Source organism: Oncorhynchus mykiss, chromosome 2, assembly GCF_013265735.2.
Source record: "Oncorhynchus mykiss isolate Arlee chromosome 2, USDA_OmykA_1.1, whole genome shotgun sequence".
In the NCBI taxonomy this organism is placed as follows: domain Eukaryota; kingdom Metazoa; phylum Chordata; class Actinopteri; order Salmoniformes; family Salmonidae; genus Oncorhynchus; species Oncorhynchus mykiss.
Window position 1 is genome coordinate 84,104,896 of NC_048566.1, and position 20,228 is coordinate 84,125,123.

The following is a 20,228-nucleotide window of genomic DNA, read 5'->3' on the forward strand; positions in this document are numbered from 1 at the left end:
GTACTTCTGATCCAGACAAAACCAGACCACCACTCTCTCTCAGTACTACTGATCCAGACAAAACCACACCACCACTCTCTCTCAGTACTACTGATCCAGACAAAACCACACCACCACTCTCTCTCAGTACTACTGATCCATACAAAACCACACCACCACTCTCTCTCAGTACTTCTGATCCAGACAAAACCACACCACCACTCTCTCTCAGTACTACTGATCCAGACAAAACCACACCACTACTCTCTCCCAGTACTACTGATCCAGACAAAACCACACCACTACTCTCTTCTCCCAGTACTACTGATCCAGACAAAACCACACCACTACTCTCTCTCAGTACTACTGATCAAGAGAACACACCACCACTCTCTCTCAGTACTACTGATCAAGAGAACACACCACCACTCTCTCTCAGTGCTACTGATCCAGACAAAACCACACCATCATTCTATCTCTCAGTACTACTGATCCAGACAAAACCACACCACCACTCTCTCTCAGTACTACTGATCCAGACAAAACCACACCACCATTCTATCTCTCAGTACTACTGATCCAGACAAAACCACACCACCACTCTCTCTCAGTACTACTGATCCAGACAAAACCACACCACCACTCTCTCTCAGTACTACTGATCCAGACAAAACCACACCACCACTCTCTCTCAGTACTACTGATCCAGACAAAACCACACCACCACTCTCTCTCTCAGTACTACTGATCCAGACAAAACCACACCACCACTCTCTCTCAGTACTACTGATCCAGACAAAACCACATCACCACTCTCTCAGTACTACTGATCCAGACAAAACCACACCACCACTCTCTCTCAGTACTACTGATCCAGACAAAACCACACCACCACTCTCTCTCAGTACTACTGATCCAGACAAAACCACACCACCACTCTCTCAGTACTACTGATCCAGAGACCACACCACCACTCTCTCAGTACTACTGATCCAGACAAAACCAGACCACCACTCTCTCTCAGTACTACTGATCCAGACAAAACCACACCACCACTCTCTCTCAGTACTACTGATCCAGACAAAACCACACCACCACTCTCTCTCAGTACTACTGATCCAGACAAAACCACACCACTACTCTCTCCCAGTACTACTGATCCAGACAAAACCACACCACTACTCTCTCTCAGTACTACTGATCAAGAGAACACACCACCACTGTCTCTCAGTACTACTGATCAAGAGAACACACCACCACTCTCTCTCAGTACTACTGATCCAGACAAAACCACACCACCACTCTCTCTCAGTACTACTGATCCAGACAAAACCACACCACCATTCTATCTCTCAGTACTACTGATCCAGACAAAACCACACCACCTCTCTCTCTCAGTACTACTGATCAAGAGACCACACCACCACTCTCTCTCAGTGCTACTGATCCAGACAAAACCACACCACCACTCTCTCTCAGTACTACTGATCAAGAGAACACACCACCACTGTCTCTCAGTACTACTGATCAAGAGAACACACCACCACTCTCTCTCAGTACTACTGATCCAGACAAAACCACACCACCACTCTCTCTCAGTACTACTGATCCAGACAAAACCACACCACCATTCTATCTCTCAGTACTACTGATCCAGACAAAACCACACCACCTCTCTCTCTCTCAGTACTACTGATCAAGAGACCACACCACCACTCTCTCTCAGTGCTACTGATCCAGACAAAACCACACCACCACTCTATCTCTCAGCAGCGGTCACAATCTCTCTCTCTCGCTCTCTCTGTACCCCCCGAAACAATCCAAAACACAAACACAGAAAGAAATAACTAATCATTAGCTCTCCCTGAATGCAACTCCAATCTCAATGACGTTCTTAATTGAGTTCCAAGCCTATTTCTTTTGTTAGCTAATTTTACAGAGTATGAATCACACACACTCAGAGAGAGTGAAAGATAGAAAAAGTACATGTGTACAGATGTAGGATCTTCATTTGAGTCAGTTTGGTACAGCAGGAAAATAATCCCGAAATGTTAATTATTATGTGGATTGTAGGGATTGATACATTTTTCGTTAAGGCAAATCAAGTTAAAAATGTAAAAGTGGAAATGACAAAAGTTACAATTTTTTTTTCTCAAATACACTACAAGTTTGCATTTGCAAGTCTGCTTTGCAGGAAAATTCTCAGCAACAAAAAGAGTGATTCAAATAAGGTCCTACATCTGTACACAAACACACTGAGTACATCCTTCAATTAAGACACTGATTGCAAGTAACAAATGAAATCCAAACTGTCAATTACAGCATGAATTACTCCAGGTTTACGAAAGCTATATGTGTGGGACACTAGAAACAAAACCAGTCATAACTGACTTTCAGCCTAAATCCCTTTATCCTCAGTGGTGGAGCATGAGAGAAAAGTGTGTGTGGTTTCATTAGACCTAAGTGGCCAACCACTGGTGGTTGCCATGTAAACATAGCACCACAGCCCTAATTACAATTAATGGTCTAGCTAAATGACCACCTACCTTTGTCTCTACTACACGATAATTACATACTGTACCTAATAATTACCCTTCTAGTGTGTTATGCCTTGCAGTCTTTCTCTGGATAAACTTTCCTTCTCATGACACTCACTACAAGCATGCATTGTACATGAACACTACGCCATACAATGCCTTCTTTCTCTTTTATATTGCTAGTTTTGATCAATTATGTGACATACATACACACACACTACGTGGAGAATAGAGGATCTTTGGTTTGGTTGGTCTTTGCAATGCAATGAGAGCAGTTAGTTCATTTCAATAGCAGTTGAAATATGTCTGTCCACAGTAGCTGCCTCTGGTGTCACAGACAGACAGGCAGGCAGCCAGGCAGAGAGGCAGGCAGGCAGAGAAAGAGGCAGGGAGAGAGGCAGGCAGACAGGCAGAGAGGCAGGCAAGCAGGCAGGGAGGCAGGCAGAGAGACAGTCAAGCAGGCAGGCAGGCAGGCAGAGAGGCAGGCAGGCAGGCAGGCTCATTAATCTCTCTCAATCACTGAGTCAGTGTATCAGTGTAGAGGGGACTTAACGAGCACATAAAACATGCTGTTCCAACAGGCCCCAGTAATTATGTTCCACATTGTAAAGCAGACCTACTGTTTGTTCTAATGACACTATTACAATGTCAAACCATACACAGAAGTCACGGAGAGGGAGAGGGAGGGAGGGAGGGAGGGGGAGAGGGAAAATGAAAGTGTATCCTGACCAAATTAAGAGAGGAGATAAGATTGCTAGCTACTGAAGGCCTAAAGGTTTATGAACATGTATGGGTTCCATGTAGATACAACAGAAGGTGAGAGAAGGAGGAGTGAAAAAGGAGAGAGGTGTGTGTGTGTGTGTATATATATATATATATATATATATATATATATATATATATATATATATATATATATATATATATATATATATATATATATATGAGAGAGAGAGAGTGATGCATTGCTTAATTTGAGCCGGAACAGGATCCAGCACCAATTAGATTTGACTTATTTTGTTCCAGCACCTATTTTCCCAGATCCGGTACCTTTCATGGCATTATTTATTAATTGTTTTACTGTTCGCACTGTAAACATTCTAATAAAAGTGATCAGAGTTCAATCAAGTTTCTTCCTTGTTATTTCTCCCACCCCCCAGAAAAAAACGAAGTAAAAGAGTGGGGATGCTTCTGTGTAATCATCCTATCCTCCAGACCTGCTCTCTTATTTGTACATAGAGGTTATGGGGAGGGCCGGTGGTGTAAGTAACTGATCTTGACACAGGTCTTGGAAGTTCTGGTCAGCCAGTGAAAAGGTCCCTACGTAATCACGTCAATTTGCCTAGGCTAATCATCTCTCTACTGAATTTGAAATGTGGGAAAGCCAAATAAGAAATGTATAAGAAAAGGCAATCGAGTTTGATGATGGGGGGGTAATGCATCCACCGATTAAGTGGAGCACATACAATCTGATCAAGAACAAGCAAACACACAGTTGAAGTCAGAAGTTATTAAAGTTATTAAAACTCGTTGTTCAACCACTCCACACATTTCTTGTCAACAAACTATAGTTTGGGCAAGTCGGTTAGAACATCTACTTTGTGCATGACACAAGACATTTTTACAACAATTGTTTACAGACAGATTGTTTCACTTATAATTCACTGTATCACAATTCCAGTGGGTCAGAAGTTTACAAACACTAAGTTGACTGCCTTTAAACAGCTTGGAAAATTCCAGAAAATTATGTTGTGGTTTAGAAGCTTCTGATAGCCTAATTGACATAATTTGAGTCAATTGGAGGTGTACCTGTGGATGTATTTCAAGGCCGAACTTCAAACTCAGTGCCTCTTTGCTTGACATCATGGTAAAATCAAAAGAAATCAACCAAGACCTCAGAAAAAGAATTGTAGACCTCCATAAGTCTGGTTCATCTTTGGGAGCAATTTCCAAATGCCTGAAGGTACCATGTTCACCTGTACAAACAATAGTACGCAAGTATAAACACCATGGGACCATGCAGCCGTCATACCACTCAGGAAGGAGACGCATTCTGTCTCCTAGAGATGAACATACTTTGGTGTGAAAAGTTAAAATCAATCCCAGAACAAGAGCAAAGGACATTGTAAAGATGCTGGAGGAAACAGTCACAAAATTATCTATTTCCACAGTAAAACGAGTCCTATATTGACATAACCTGAAAGGCCGCTCAGCAAGGAAGAAGCCACTGCTCCAAACTGCCATAAAAAAGCCAGACTACGGTTTGCAACTGCACATAGGAACAAAGATCGTACTTTTTGGAGAAATGTCCTCTTGTCTGATGAAACAAAAATAGAACTGTTTGGCCATAATGACCATGTTATGTTTGGAGGAAAAAGGGGGAGGCTTGCAAGACGAAGAACACCATCCCAACCGTGAAGCACGGGAGTGGCAGCATCATGTTTTGGGGGTGCTTTGCTGCAGGAGGGACTGGTGCACTTCACAAAATAGATGGCATCATGAGGACGGAAAATTATGTGGATATATTGAAGCAACATCTCAAGACATCAGCCAGAAAGTTAAAGCTTGATTGCAAATGGGTCTTCCAAATGGACAATGATCCCAAGCATACTTCCAAAGTTGTGGCAAAATAGCTTAAGGACAACAAAGTCAAGATATTGGAGTGGCCATCACAAAGCCCTGACCTCAATCCTATAGAGAATATGTTGGCAGAACTCCTACAAGACAGAACTGCCAAAGGCGGCGGTGTTGCAATCTACTGCAGAGATATCCTGCAGAGTTCTGTCTAACTATCCAGGTCTGTACCCAAACAATTCAAACTTCTATCTTTGAGGAAAACAGGTCTCTCACCGTTGCTGCTTGCCATAGACCACCCTCTGCCCCCAGCTGTGCCCTGGACACCATATGTGAATTGATTGCCCCACATCTATCTTCAGAGCTCGTGCTGCTGGGTGACCTAAACAGTGACATGCTTAACACCCTACAATCTAAGCTTTATGTCCTCAATTTCACAAAAATTATCAATAAACCCACCAGGTACAACCCCAAATCCGTAAACACGGGAACCCTCATAGATATCCTAACCAACTTGCCCTCCAAATACACCTCTGCTGTTTTCAACCAAGATCTCAACGATGTCTGCGGTCAAACAACTACCCCTCATCACTGTCAAATGCTCCCTAAAACACTTCAGCGAGCAGGCCTTTCTAATCGACCTGGCCGGGGTATCCTGGAAGGATATTGACCTCATCCCGTCAGTAGAGGATACAATGTCAGAAATTGTGAAAAACTGAGTTTAATTGTATTTGGCTAAGGTGTACATAAACGTCAAACTTCAACTGTATATAACCTCTGGCTTGTCATGCTAAATTCAACACTTGGCTGTACAACATGCAAAAAGTTAGGAAACGTGGGTAAGGAGGAGAGGAGATGGGTGATGATGGTGGTGGTGTTAGAGGAGAGGGGTAAAGAAAGGAGGAGGAGATGGGTAGTGATGGTGTTAGAGGAGGGGGGTGACGAGAGGAAGAGAGTAGATGGGTGAAGGGTAGAGGAGTGAAGAGGAGAGGAGTGAAAAAAGGAAGAGGAAAGGGGCTCTTGTCTTGCCTCTTTCATCTTGGCTGCGCTGAAGGAGGGGGTGAGGATGCTGCGTACTCTCTTCCAGTGCTCGTTCCTCAGCATCAGCAGACAGTCACTCATGGGCTTAGTAGCGGCGCGGATTGTCTGCAAAGAAACGAGGGAGACAACATTTCAAGAATATTCACACTCCAAAATTCTGGTACTGATCGTGCACATAAAGTATGTGTGCACTCGCACGCAACCACGCACAGATCCCTCCCTCTGTATTGTATATAGGTGATTCAGAAGTCTGAGACCAGAACCACAGGTCAGTGTGTGTATGTCTCCCTCACCACCCAGCCCCCACCACCTTGCCCCCAGGTCAGATCTTAGGACTCATGAAGAGATGGAGGAATCAGCATGCCCAGCCTGTCCTCTCTTGTGTTCTTTTCCAGTCCAGCAAGCGCATGTAGTCAATGGTTATCACTGTCCTTAGAGCCTATGGTTCTCTTTGGTGGAACTAACACTGGATACAATGCTAGAATACTGAAGATCTGGAGATACTGTGGAAATCCAGAGGAATACAGAACATTGCCACGTGACCTGAGCTAACACTGATCCCTTACCTATTGGTGTTCATAGACGTTCATAAATGGTTATAAGGTGTTTATAAATCTTCATAAAGTATTCAGAAATGTTAATAAAGCATTAGGTGACCAATACAGGTGATTTCTGGCTGACAATACTTCATGGTTTATGTTGTGATGTTTACTTGTTTAAACAGTATCTATAATTTTAATGTATTAGCATTTTCCCATGCTAGTATAATATTCCAGACACAATGTAATAACATTTATAATTTCTTCATCTGTGTGTCTTGGTAATGTTCCATCGGTGAGAATTAAGTAGCGCACTAACACAATAACATTTATGGAAAAGGAAACTGTTGTTTGGTAGTTTAGAGTGCTTGATTAAAATAAACCAGTCCTATTTTTTGAGGCCACAGCATTACAGTAGAGTGTGTTTGTGTCTATGCCTCCATGGACACTATTTTATGGGTCTGCTCCTGCTGCTGGTTGCAGATGGTGTAGGGGCTCTGGAACACACACACACACACACACACACACACACACACACACACACACGCACAGCAAGACCCACATCTCAACACTACACGATTGCATACACCACTCAGTAAAACAAGCAAGTGCCACATCTCCATAATACGAATCCCATACACACAGCAGGGCCCAGATCTCAGCACCATATGCACATCCAGTGCTCTGTGAGCTACTGCTAGACTGGTTGTTAAGTGAACAATGAGTCAGGAGTTTGGGAACGGGAAGCCGACCAGTAAACATCATACACTCTTAGCAAACATCATACACTATCTAGAACCTTAAAGGGTTCAAGAACCCTTTTTGGTTGCAGGTAGAACCCATTTGGTTTAGAGTAGAACCCCTTTAGGTTCAACATGGAACCCAAAAGGGTTCTACCTGGAACCCAAAAGGGTTCTACCTTGAACCAAAAGCAGGTTCTCCTATGGGGACAGCCAAAGAGTTTTCTGAGTCAAATTCACTAAATCAAACATGTAAAACATTCCACTAAGCTCCTGTATCCGCCCTGGATCTAAAGACTGTATATGTGTGCGTTTGTGCTGCATACATACCACAATATTTCTGGGTGGTTGGTGTTAACATCTGTCTATATACTGTATTGGGAGTTGTATTTTACATGATGTGCATGACTGCCATGATTATTCTGGTTGCCAAAAATAGAAATACATATGATTCACAATACAATATAGCAGCCACCCTGTTCCATTGTCAGGGTAATTCTGAATCACAAAAATACCTATGATGACATCACACAATCAAACCAGGCAATAAGGTAGAATGTTGGAATTTATAATGTTTGGTTGCGTTTATTTAAAGCGTCTGCTAAATGATCATTAGTAGCCTACCAAACTTGCTAACAGCCAGTAATGGCCTGTACTCAGTGCTCTATTGTCCCTCCATCAGGTCCTAATGGCCTGGTACTCAGGGCTCTATTGTCCCTCTGATCACTCTGTCATCAATGCAAATGCTTTAGGAAATTACATCTGACACTTCATGAGAAACCTGGCATTCTGAGTTTGAGTGGAATAGGATCACCTGTTGTGAAACGAGAGCCAGCTCCTCATAGCTGCTTGATGCATAGAATTAAAGTGTTCCTATAAGCCCATGTTGCACAACATTTCGATAGGCTATGCTATTCAATTGTGTGAGAAAACAACGTTTTTATGGCCTCTGTTATAAAGAGAAGGATCGCATCAGCTTTCTGTAGGCTTACAATTTTTATTTCTCAACTTTCCTAATATTAAGCACATTGTTTTGCTTTACAACTGGAGTAGCCTACCTGGCTGGCGTGAAAATGAACTGTGGGAAACGCATCCTCCTTTCGCTACTCAAGCGCATATGGATAACATGTATTTTTTCCCCTGTTCCGACAGGTCCATGATAATGGTACATTCTAAATCAAAACAAATTTCACACATACAGTACCAGTCAAAAGTTTGGACACAACTACTCAATCCAGGGTTTTTCTTTATTTAAAAAAAAACTATTTTCTACATTGTAGAATAACAGTGAAGATATCAAAACTATGAAATAACACATGTGGAATTGTGTAGTCACCAAAAAAGTGTTCAACAAATCAAAATCATCATTAGAGATGCATCATGCAGCCTTAGCCTATATGTTTTGATTTCTAAAACATTCTAACGTTTGTGTCCCAACTAAAGTTACATAAATAACTCTAAATGAAGCCTATAGGAGGACCTGTTTCTTTGTTAACCGCTCAGCACAGATAGACCCATGTGCCCAATCCCTCAGAAATCCTTTGGGAAAAATATCCTTTATATTTTATTCTGTTACAGTAGATGTTCCAAAGGTCCACATCAGTGGCTTGTAACCTATGCGTGGAAGCTGGAGATGCTAAACATGTTTAAGCTAATTAACGGTAAATTACCGTGAGACTGGCAGATATTTGCATGGCAATCAACGGCTGACAAAATGTCACAACCGCCACAGCCCTATGTGCAGCGAAGAAAGACCTAGAAAAGTTGCAGCTAGCTCAAAACAAAGTAGCACGTCTTGCCCTTAACTGCACACATGGAACTAACAACATGTATGATAGTTTTTCATGGTGGAGGGTTGAGGAGAAATTGACTACGTCTCTTCTAGTCTTTTTAAGAAGCATTTGTGTGTTGAAAATGCCTAAGCACTTGTATAATCTATTTGCCTACACTTCTAACAGACATACATACGCCACCAGGCACTTAAAACTTTTGTCTTGCCCATTCACCCTCTGAATGGCACACATATACAGTCCATGCCTCAATACTTAAACATCCTTCCTTAACCTGTCTCCCTTTCATGTACATTGATTGAAGTGGATTTAACGAGTGACATCAATAAGGGATGATAGCTTTCACTTGGATTCACCTGGTCAGTCTATGTCATGGAAAGAGCCGATGTTCATACTGTTTTGTAGAATCAGTGTATAACTCTTATTTATTTATTTATTTAAATTATGTCCTTATCTATAACTGTTCTGTACTTGTCATGTATTTGTACATTTTATGTGGACCCCAGAGTGGCTGCTGCATGTGTAGTAGCTAATGGGGATCCTAATAAACGTAACTAAACTAAACTGAGCCCACTCTCTCAGGCCTCTGCTACAGGCAGGGAACAGGTACACCAGTATCTTCTTGGCCTGGAGGTTTTATCCCCAGAGAAGCCTTGTGAAAGTGTGATATGTGGTGCAGTTATGTGTGTCTGATGGCAGTGTATTCCAGACATGGGAAGCTCTCACAGAGAATGCAGATTTACTAAAGGTGCTTTTCCTTAGGGGAACTATACAGTCACCTCTCATGGCAGACCTTGTGGATCTGCTGCCATATGTCTGGGTTTTCTGTTTAACAAAAATATTGAGTGGAGGGGGAGCCAGGCCATTAAGGATCTTGAATACAAGACATGCGTCGGTGTATTGCACAAGATTTTCCCAACTCAAGAGCTCATGCTTTCTAAGGATGTGACAATGATGATGGCTATTGGGCTTCCTATCAAGCACTTTGAGAGCCTGTTTGTAGACAGACTGAATAGGTTTTAATGTTGTACAGCAAGCTTGGGCCCAACTAGTCAAGCAGTATGTTAAGTGGGGGAGTATCATAGATTTGAAGTACAGTTTTGCTACCTCTGTAGTCAAACAATTTCGTATTTAAAGATGGCCGTTATTATGGCCGACTTCCATACCCTTGGAAACACACCGAGACCAATAGATGTGTTGGTGACCTTAGTAATGGGGCCAATGAGTGACTCTTTGTAGTTTTTAAGAAAGGTAGAGTCCATCCCAAACACATCTTTGGCTTTAGAGTTCTTTAGTGAGCTAATCACCTTGTTCACCTTTGACTCAGAAACCTCCCTCATGATGAAGACAGGTTGAGTGTCATTCACTAGCACTGAGCCCAAGAAACAAGTGGAGGGGTTCTGTGTCAGTACCCTGACAGAGTCAATAAAGTAGGAATTGAAGGCTATTGCTATTTCAACTGCATCCTGTGTTAGATTGTTATTCACCATGATTTCTAGTCTTTTTGCAGTGTTACTATGGTCTTTCCCTGTAAACTTTTTTAGATTCTCCCAGATCAATTTAGAATTTCCCTTTGCTTCACCAATTATGTTAATAAAAAAGTTTGCCTTGGCCTGTCTGATTTCTTTCATCACCTTATTTCTCAACATGGTAAACCTACGTCTGTCATGCTCTAATTTAGATTTTAGGGCTATTCTTAGAGCATAATCTCGTTCTTTCATCAGTTTCCAGATTTCTCCATTTAGCCAAGGAAGAGTGCTCTTTTGGCCAGGTTTGGATTTGATTTTCTTTAGGAAGCCATTTATTGTAGTCTGGATTGTGGATAGAAAAACCTGACTATCAGCTTCCACGTCTGTATAGGACAAGAGATCATTCCAGTTTATTCCCTTAATTGCGTTTTCAAAATAGTTTAATTCACTCTTAGGTATTCTGAGTTGATCCGGCTTTCTAACAGTAGAGAGGTTAAACCTGCTCTTAGACAGCTTTCTGGCTATAAGTGTCAGATTATGATCAGATAGCCCAGTAACCATATTGAATGATTTAGTCACTCTCTCTGGTTTATTACTGAACACCAAATCAATCTGTGTTTTAGAGCAACAAGTCACCCTGGTTGGCCCTTTAACTAGCTGTGTAAGGTCAAAGGTATTAGTGATCCGTTTGAGGGGTTTCCTACAACACTTCTCTTCATAATGAATGTTAAAATCTCCCATTAAGATGACTTCTTTCCCAAAATCACATTCCCTAAGCATGGTATTAAACTGATCAAAAAACACACTTTTGGTGGAAGGTGGCCTATACATTCCAATGAGGGTAAAAGACATTTGGGGAGACAGTGTAACGTTCAGGCCAATACATTCTAGTTCATTATCACATGACCACTCAATTTGTTTACATCGGATATGTTCTTTAATGTAAATCATCACACCCCCCCCTCTTCCTTCAATCCTGTCTCTCCTGAAAACATTGTAGCCAGGCACAATCAAAGCAGCACATGGAGAGTGTCCATGGAGCCATGTCTCTGAGAGGCAGAGAAAGTCAAGGTTGGAGTCTGTGAGTAGATGTTGAATTTGATCACTTTTTGGAATGACACTACGAATGTTCAAGTGCCCCCCTAGTAGTCCCTTGGGCTTAGCTCGTGGGTCCCAGATGACTCGAGAGTGATTGACACATTGAAAAAAGTTACATTTTCTGTGTTTTCTGACGGCTGGGTTTAGGCCGTTTTGTTTCGTTTTGATTAGGGGCAGTTCGGTAGCGCAATTAACAATCCCTCCCGCCTGCACTGGATGCGGGGAACTAATTAAAATAGCTTGCGTACCAGAAACAGAGTCAGGGATCGCATATAGCGACTCTGGTATGTTTGAAGAGTCAAAATCTATCCTGGAGCCGGGTGAGTCGAGAGAAACCATAGGACCATAGCACTCACCCACCTCCACAGCGGCGACGACCAGTGGACGAGGCCATCCACCGCTCTCCACTCCGGTGCGTATCACTGGCTCGGTGATATTGGGCCCAGGATTGAGTTGTACATCCCCGGAGAGCAGGAGGGTAATGAACAGGTAGTTTAACAGTTTCCGATAAATGTTGGACTTGTGTTTGTTACGCCTAATCGGTTCAGTAGAATAAGGAGCGAGGTAGACTTGGCCATTATTCAGAACATTATGGTATGCTGTGTACTGTCCGCTCCCGTGGAACGGTGAACCAATGTGTTTGGTGTTGATATTCTCCGGTTGTAGACTGATTGTGTCATCCCAGCAAGGACGCACTGAGATTATCAGTAGAACAGCTACATAATTGACAATCATGGCAGAGTACTGGAGATAAAACACATAATTGCGCTTTAACTCTTTGCATGAGTTACTTAGCTGGGATCGGCGTACACCTGATGGTTTAGATAAAATTACAGCATTCGAATGAGAAGCGGCACCTGCCGCACCACCCGTCTTCTGTTCGCCATTTTTCTTGTTCTTGTTCCTTCAACCTCATGGCTTGTTTTTTCTCTCGGGTGTCTGGGATGATGGTGTTGATGTGTGTCAAGACCAGCCTTTCAAAGGACTTCATAATTACAGATGTGAGTGCTACAGGGCGATAGTAATTTAGGTAGGTTACCGTGGAGCTCTTGGGAACAGGGACAATGGTGGCCAGCTTGAAACATGTTGGGATTACAGACTGGGACAAGGAGATTGAAAATGTCTGTGAAGACACTTGCCAACTGGTCTGTGCATGCTTTGAGTACGCGTCCTGGTATTCCGTCTGGCCTGGCGGCCTTGTGATTGTTAACCTGTTGAAAGGTTTTGCTCACATCGGCCACAGAGAGCGAGATCACACAGTCATATGGAAAACAGAGGCTTTCATGCAATGCACAGTGTTATATTCTTCGAAGCAAGCATAAAAGGGATTTAGCTCGTTCGGGTGTTCTGCATCGTTAGGCAGCTCATGGCTAGATTTCCCTTTGTAATCCATTATCGTCTTCAAGCCCTGTCACATACAACAAGTGTCAGAGCCAGTGTAATAGGATTCCACCTTCCACCTGTTGTCACGCCCTGGCCTAAGTATTCTGTGTTTTCTTTATTATGTTGGTTAGGCCAGGGTGTGACATGGGTGATTTATGTGTCTTGTTTTGTCTAGGGGTTTTGTAGTCTATGGGGTTGTGTTCAGTTGAGTGTTCTAGGTAAGTCAATGGTTGCCTGGAGTGGTTCTCAATCAGAGGCAGGTGTTTATCGTTGTCTCTTATTGGGAACCATATTTAGGCAGCCATATTCTTTAGGTATCTGGTGGGTGGTTGTTCCTGTCTCCGTGTTTTGCACCAGTTAGGACTGTTTCGGTTTTTCCACGTTTTCTTATTTTGTATAGTGTTCACATTTTCATCTTTCATTAAAGATGTTTATAAATAACCACGCTGCATTTTGGTCCTCCTCTCCTTCCCAGGAAGAAAACCGTTACACCTATATTGGCCTTTGCATGTTTGATGCCTTGTCTGCGGTTGTAGCATTCTTTCTTGTTTGCGTCCATGTCCTGTCCCTTGTGAGCGGTATCTCTAGCCTTTAACCCAGCGTGGATACTGCCTGAAATCCATGGTTTTTGGTTTGGACAAGTTCCAAGCCAATATGGCGTGTGGATGATGAAACCAACTGGGACCTTTAGCTGTGACCCTTCTGCCGTGGGATGGCATTGGTCCCCTCCGCTCTCAGACAGAAACGCTTCTATCTCTAGAGCCTCCTAGACAAAGGCTATTGGCTGAACAAAATCATTAAGCCTGAACTTTAGAGACACATCTTTCTTCCTGCAATGCAGTGGAACATAGTCAGAGTGTGCCCTAAAAATGTGTCTCCTTTAGTTCGGAAACGTATTACAGGTTCACAGTAGAAGGACACTGGTGACTACAGAGGGCCTGCTCACTGCAGGGGTTCGCATTGAAGTAAGTTTCAGAATTGAAAACCATACTCTGACTACTTTAAAATGGGATTCCTTGATGATATTTAGGGACCTGGCTCAAACAAGAGTACAGATTTCATATTATCATCAGGTAGCTTGTCAAAAACTGCTTTAAAAATAAGCAGTTCAAAATAGATAATTTTCTTTTGATTTGCTACATAAAAGAAGCAGAAAAAGTACTTTGGCATAATGCATCAATAAGGTAATCATTGAGAGAAAAAAAAAATCACATTTTCCTCATTGACTTACCATTCTGTTGGGGAAGGTGCTGAAGTCCTTCACCATGATCTGTCTGAGCATATCAGGGTCAGCTACCACCACCACGGGCCTCCTGCCTAGATAATATCTGGAGAGACATACAGGACATCATACAGGACAGCTTGAGAAGCCAGACACACACGTGTGCATCATACACACATGAGATGGGTACACATGGGTATCACATGTGAGATGAGAGTGTAGCACTTTCATTGTGCCATGGGTTGTTTGGAGAAAAATACTCTTGACTTTTGCACGGGTTAGACTCCTTGGTCCGTGTTTCAAGACGGGTCGGGAGGGTTGCCGACAATGCCGCTGACCCCTGGCCGCTGACTTTGCGCGTGTATATGCATGCATTCACACACAAAAATACACAGAAGAAAGCATGCACAGACACACGCAAACACACACACAGCTGTAGGGCAAACATCAATAAATAACAGGATGCCAATTGTGATCATCACAGAGGATGTGAGGCCTGGGGGGGAATATACCCAAAGTCGCAGCGTAAAACACACCCACACACCTTAGACTTAGACATGTGACCTGTTGAGGAGTCTATACTGAAGAAGAGTCTCACAATGGAAGTTTAACACAGCCCTCACTACCTGCCATGGGCTTGACAGAACACAGGGTGTAAATGAGTTAGGGATTTGTTTGTATTCTACAGTACCACTCTTTATTTTTCTAGTCTAGTCGTTATTCTCAGAATTGCTTCAGTTCACTGTAATGTTAGCCAGGAGATACTGACTAACCGGTCAGTCAGTCCTATCTCACCTTGTTTCTTCCCCACAACAGTGGAGGCTCCTCAGAGGAGGAAAGGGAGGACCATCATCCTCAGTGAATTTCATAAAAACAAAAATAGTGAAACATGAAAAAATATATCCTTATTAGTAAATAAATTCACGCCACCAAATAATTGATTAAAACACACTGTTTTGCAATAAAACAGGATGCACCTGAGCTCAATTTTGAGTCTCAGAGCAAATGGTCTGAATACTTATCAATCTTTTTAAAAATGTATTTATACATTTGCAAACCTGTTTACGCCTTGTCATTATGGGGTATTATGTGGAGATTGATGAGGAAAACATTTAATGTAATACATTTTAGAATAAGGCTGTAATGTAACAAAATATGGAAAAAGTGAACGGGTCTGAATACTTTCCGAATGCACTGTATGTAGGAGATACAGTACTTAGAGGACTTGTAGGATTCTTCACAAAGCTGAGAGGAGGGCTAATAACTGGTGTTATAAAGCTGAGGTTAAAAGGACTGGAGAAGATCCTCTCTCACAGCAGTTCCATCTTGTTAAGTCCCGTCTCTTGGTGACGCTAAAAGAGGGTAATCTAGAGAAAATGTTGCCCTTTTCTTGTCCCCAGTCCCAAGGCTAATGTAACTACACATTTACCAGTGTAGCAAGGTTTAAATAATACGGGGTAAAGGTCTGGCAGTATCAGAGGGGAGATTCTGACCCCCTTTTAAAACAGTCGGTCATTAACACTCCATGTGTCTGTTTATGAGTGCACCTGTCACACTGGACAGGTAATGGTTTTGTTGTCTGGCCCAGAGGGAGCTCCATTCCGTAACCTGCATGGGTGACATACTCACCACAGTGGCCTGGCTACTCAGACCAACTAGTCGTAAGCAGGCTTCTCTGTGTGTGAGTGTGTTTTGTCGTATCTAAATGTGAAGACTAATTTTATCAAATCAGTTCTCTATGTGTAATTATTATTACGTAATTAAACTAATCATGTCAACTTTAATTAACTAGGAAGTCGGGGCACCAATGTTTATAGTCTCTTTTTCCCGAATCGACTCTTCAGATATTTTCATATCTTATTGATTAGTCTTCTCTTAATGTATCGTTATTACCTCATCAGTTCTCATTACTGAATGTCGCAAAGCCTTGGACATCTGCACAAACCCTAGTTTCCACAATGACTCAGCAATATACAAATTGGCTTAATTATTTATTTACTAACTAATCAAATCACAGAATTACATAAACAAACAATATAGTTATTGGTTACTAACACAATGCATTGATAAATCCCTAGTAGGCTAAACCGGTATGACGGCTTGGTAGATCATGGAAAGGGGTGGGGACAGAAAGAGCGGGAAATACAAAATGGATTCACTACACAGTTGATAATTATATTATTTGAAATGCTAATCCTTTGCATGTGAACAGCCGCTCATTCGAAAATAATTGCAATGTATATATTTACACCCCTTGTAATGTTGTTGTTGTTGTCTTATCTGTTGGAATCGCCGGTCCGTCTGCTGGAGAGTCAGTTCATCAGAGAGTCTCTGGTTAACTTCCCCAGAAGTCACAATGTCTTTCGTAGTTGTCGCTTTCGCAGCAGCTCTGGATAGAGTCTGTTGTAATGGATATGTCAGGCGTACAGATGGTCAGGCGTACAGTGGTTGTCGGTATTCTCATACTAGACTTACGTAATTTCCAGCTGCAGACTAGTCTAGGATTTACTCTTATTCTGTAGTGATCGATAAGTCTGAGTTGAACCATTTCCAGCCTATTTTATGACCGTCATAAAACAGCCGACTTCCCCGCTCTCCCCCTCTACAAGAGAGAGCACGCTGTAGAGTGGACCCACTGTAATCTGATCCTTCAGATTGTCGCAGGAGAGTTATGACAATTTGTATAGTTTCATCATCAACCGGTGGTTATAGTGGCAACATCATTACTATACAAATACATTAATGCAGAGGGAACCTTATTACATTTGTGTGTTTGTAAAGTTATGATGTAGTTTCACCTATAGAGATGCTATTACATTTTATTCTAACTCCTAACTATATACCTTCTCCTGATATTGTGAGGTACTGATGTATTTAATTATCCAAAATAAATTAAAAGCACACATATTTCTGCCTGACCATACTCATGGTGAATTTTGCTAGCAGAGAAACTTATTTCATTTTTTTGTTTTTGTAGATTGTCCATTAGGTATCTTACATGCTGACCACACTGCTCACGTTGCGTGTGTGCACACTCATTGCAAAATAAATGTACACACACGTTATTCAATAATTTAATCCAAACTGCTAGCGCGCATCAAAAAGAGTCTGCCTAGCCAGGAGCTAAAATATAACTTGGTTCTATTTGACACTTGATGTGCTGCAAGTCCCACCTCTCCCATGTCCTCATTGGTTTTTAGGAGAAAATATACCCAAGTGGAGATTGAAATATGATCTGAGGTCCACACTCCAGTCCAATTGGTGGTGGTAAGGCACCTTAAAGTTGGTTGCCAACCTCCATATAAAGTCCACAGAAGAAGAAGATGAAGAAGAAGAGATTACTAGAAACGAATGAGATTTTCCCTTTTGTCTGTGGATTAATTGTCGGAGTGGAGAACACGATTTTGTGTCACTCAAAATGGATGAAAATTCTACAAAGCGCATTTCAGGTAAAATAACAACCCAATGTTAATATCCCAGGACAAATTAGCTAGCAACAGCAAGCTAGCTAGCTAAATGCATGTTTCTTGTGTTTCGACCTGTCCCCAAATTAATATAGTTGGTTCAGAGTTTGTTTTGATATTTCAACCTGCGTGTCCTGATCACGTCTGGTGTGGATGGACAAAATCAACATGCGCGCATGCCCGGTCTAGTCAGCATGTTATGTATACTGTATTTGATATTATTTCTGATATGAAAAATAAAGACACTTTGAAAGATTTATCTCTAACAACCACCGAATGCTTTCAACTTTGATAAATTGACAGGGGAGGAGTGTTCTGAGAGACGACGGGGGTTCAATAAATGTGCCATGAGCCTCTTTCTCTTTTCTTTTTGAAAAACCACGTATCACGCTAGTGGACAACTCTTACTGAAGGCTGTAGTAATGCCTTTTGGCATATATCCACGCATTCTGACGTAACGTCTCTTTTCTTGTCTGGGCACGAAATCTAGCCATGGCAAACCCAATGTTCCCTGCCCTACTCCTACACTCTTATTTATTTTCCTCAAATACACACAGAAACTCAGTAGACTATTCCCTTTGATCTGCTATTAAGAAATAAAATCTGCCGTCCATAAACAGGCCTGTATAATCAACCCAGAGATAATCTGCCGTCCATAAGCAGGCCTGTATAATCAACCCAGAGATAATCTGCCGTCCATAAGCAGGCCTGTATAATCAACCCAGAGATAATCTGCCGTCCATAAGCAGGCCTGTATAATCAACCCAGAGATAATCTGCCGTCCATAAGCAGGCCTGTATAATCAACCCAGAGATAATCTGCCGTCCATAAACAGGCCTGTATAATCAACCCAGAGATAATCTGCCGTCCATAAACAGGCCTGTATAATCAACCCAGAGATAATCTGCCGTCCATAAGCAGGCCTGTATAATCAACCCAGAGAAAAATCTGCCGTCCATAAGCAGGCCTGTATAATCAACCCAGAGAAAAATCTGCCGTCCATAAGCAGGCCTGTATAATCAACCCAGAGAAAAATCTGCCGTCCATAAGCAGGCCTGTATAATCAACCCAGAGAAAAATCTGCCGTCCATAAGCAGGCCTGTATAATCAACCCAGAGAAAAATCTGCCGTCCATAAGCAGGCCTGTATAATCAACCCAGAGAAAAATCTGCCGTCCATAAGCAGGCCTGTATAATCAACCCAGAGAAAAATCTGGCGTCCATAAGCAGGCCTGTATAATCAACCCAGAGAAAAATCTGCCGTCCATAAGCAGGCCTGTATAATCAACCCAGAGAAAAATCTGCCGTCCATAAGCAGGCCTGTATAATCAACCCAGAGAAAAATCTGCCGTCCATAAGCAGGCCTGTATAATCAACCCAGAGAAAAATCTGCCGTCCATAAGCAGGCCTGTATAATCAACCCAGAGAAAAATCTGCCGTCCATAAGCAGGCCTGTATAATCAACCCAGAGAAAAATCTGCCGTCCATAAGCAGGCCTGTATAATCAACCCAGAGAAAAATCTGCCGTCCATAAGCAGGCCTGTATAATCAACCCAGAGAAAAATCTGCCGTCCATTAGCAGGCCTGTATAATCAACCCAGAGATAATCTAGCAGCACATCTAGATTAGATCAACTTTATTATCCCACCAGGGGGAAATTCATTTGGTCATGTGCCTAAAAAGACAAAGTACATAAAACATAAAAACACAGAATACACAAAATGAATATGAAAATGCAATAGGCCACATATTTACAGTAAGTTCAGTACGAATGTACTGTACAATCCTTTCACCGAGTCGACTAGGTGAAAAATCTGTCAATGTGCCCTTGAGCAAGAGACTTAATCCTAATTACTTCTGTAAATTGCTCTGGATAAGAGTGTCTGCTAAATTACTAAAACTGTACAAATATCTGTTCATCCTGAGCTTCTTCTGAAGAAGTATACTTGCCCTAGTCTGGTTGCTGCTACGAGTTTGTTGTTTGGCCTGATATGGTTCTTAATCAGAGGCAGGTGTTTGTCATTGTCTCTGATTGGGAACCATATTTAGGTAGCCTGTTTTGTGTTGGGTTTTGTGGGTGGTTGTCTTCTGTCTTTGTGTCTATGCACCAGATAGGACTGTTTCGGTTTTCACATTTGTTGTTTTGTATTTTGTAGTGTTCTCATTTATCGTCTATATTAAACATGTTGAACTCTAACCACGCTGCATTTTGGTCCTCCTCTCCTTCAACGGAAGGAAACCGTTACAGATGTGTACTGTCCTGTAATATTTTGTCTAGTTTTTGTGTACAGCCTGTTGGCTGATTCTTGGTCTATTCCCGCGGCATTGATCAAGCACTGCAGCTCTATTTGGTCTTGAACTTGCATGTTTCCAAACATGCATATCAGACCAAA

The 20,228-nt window shown here is 42.1% G+C and overlaps 1 protein-coding gene across 3 annotated transcripts in view; it reads right to left on the reverse strand.

Moving 5' to 3' along the window:
* Positions 1-20,228, reverse strand: part of tbxas1 (thromboxane A synthase 1 (platelet)) — a 145,023-nt gene that overhangs the window by 74,180 nt on the left and 50,615 nt on the right. For all 3 annotated transcript variants that reach the window (XM_021574496.2, XM_021574487.2, XM_021574506.2), the window contains exons 5-6: positions 14,382-14,478; positions 6,120-6,236 (exon numbers count right to left, since the gene is read on the reverse strand). In XM_021574496.2, the coding sequence (XP_021430171.1) occupies positions 6,120-6,236; positions 14,382-14,478 (214 nt within the window). The remainder of the gene's footprint in view (positions 1-6,119; positions 6,237-14,381; positions 14,479-20,228) is intronic.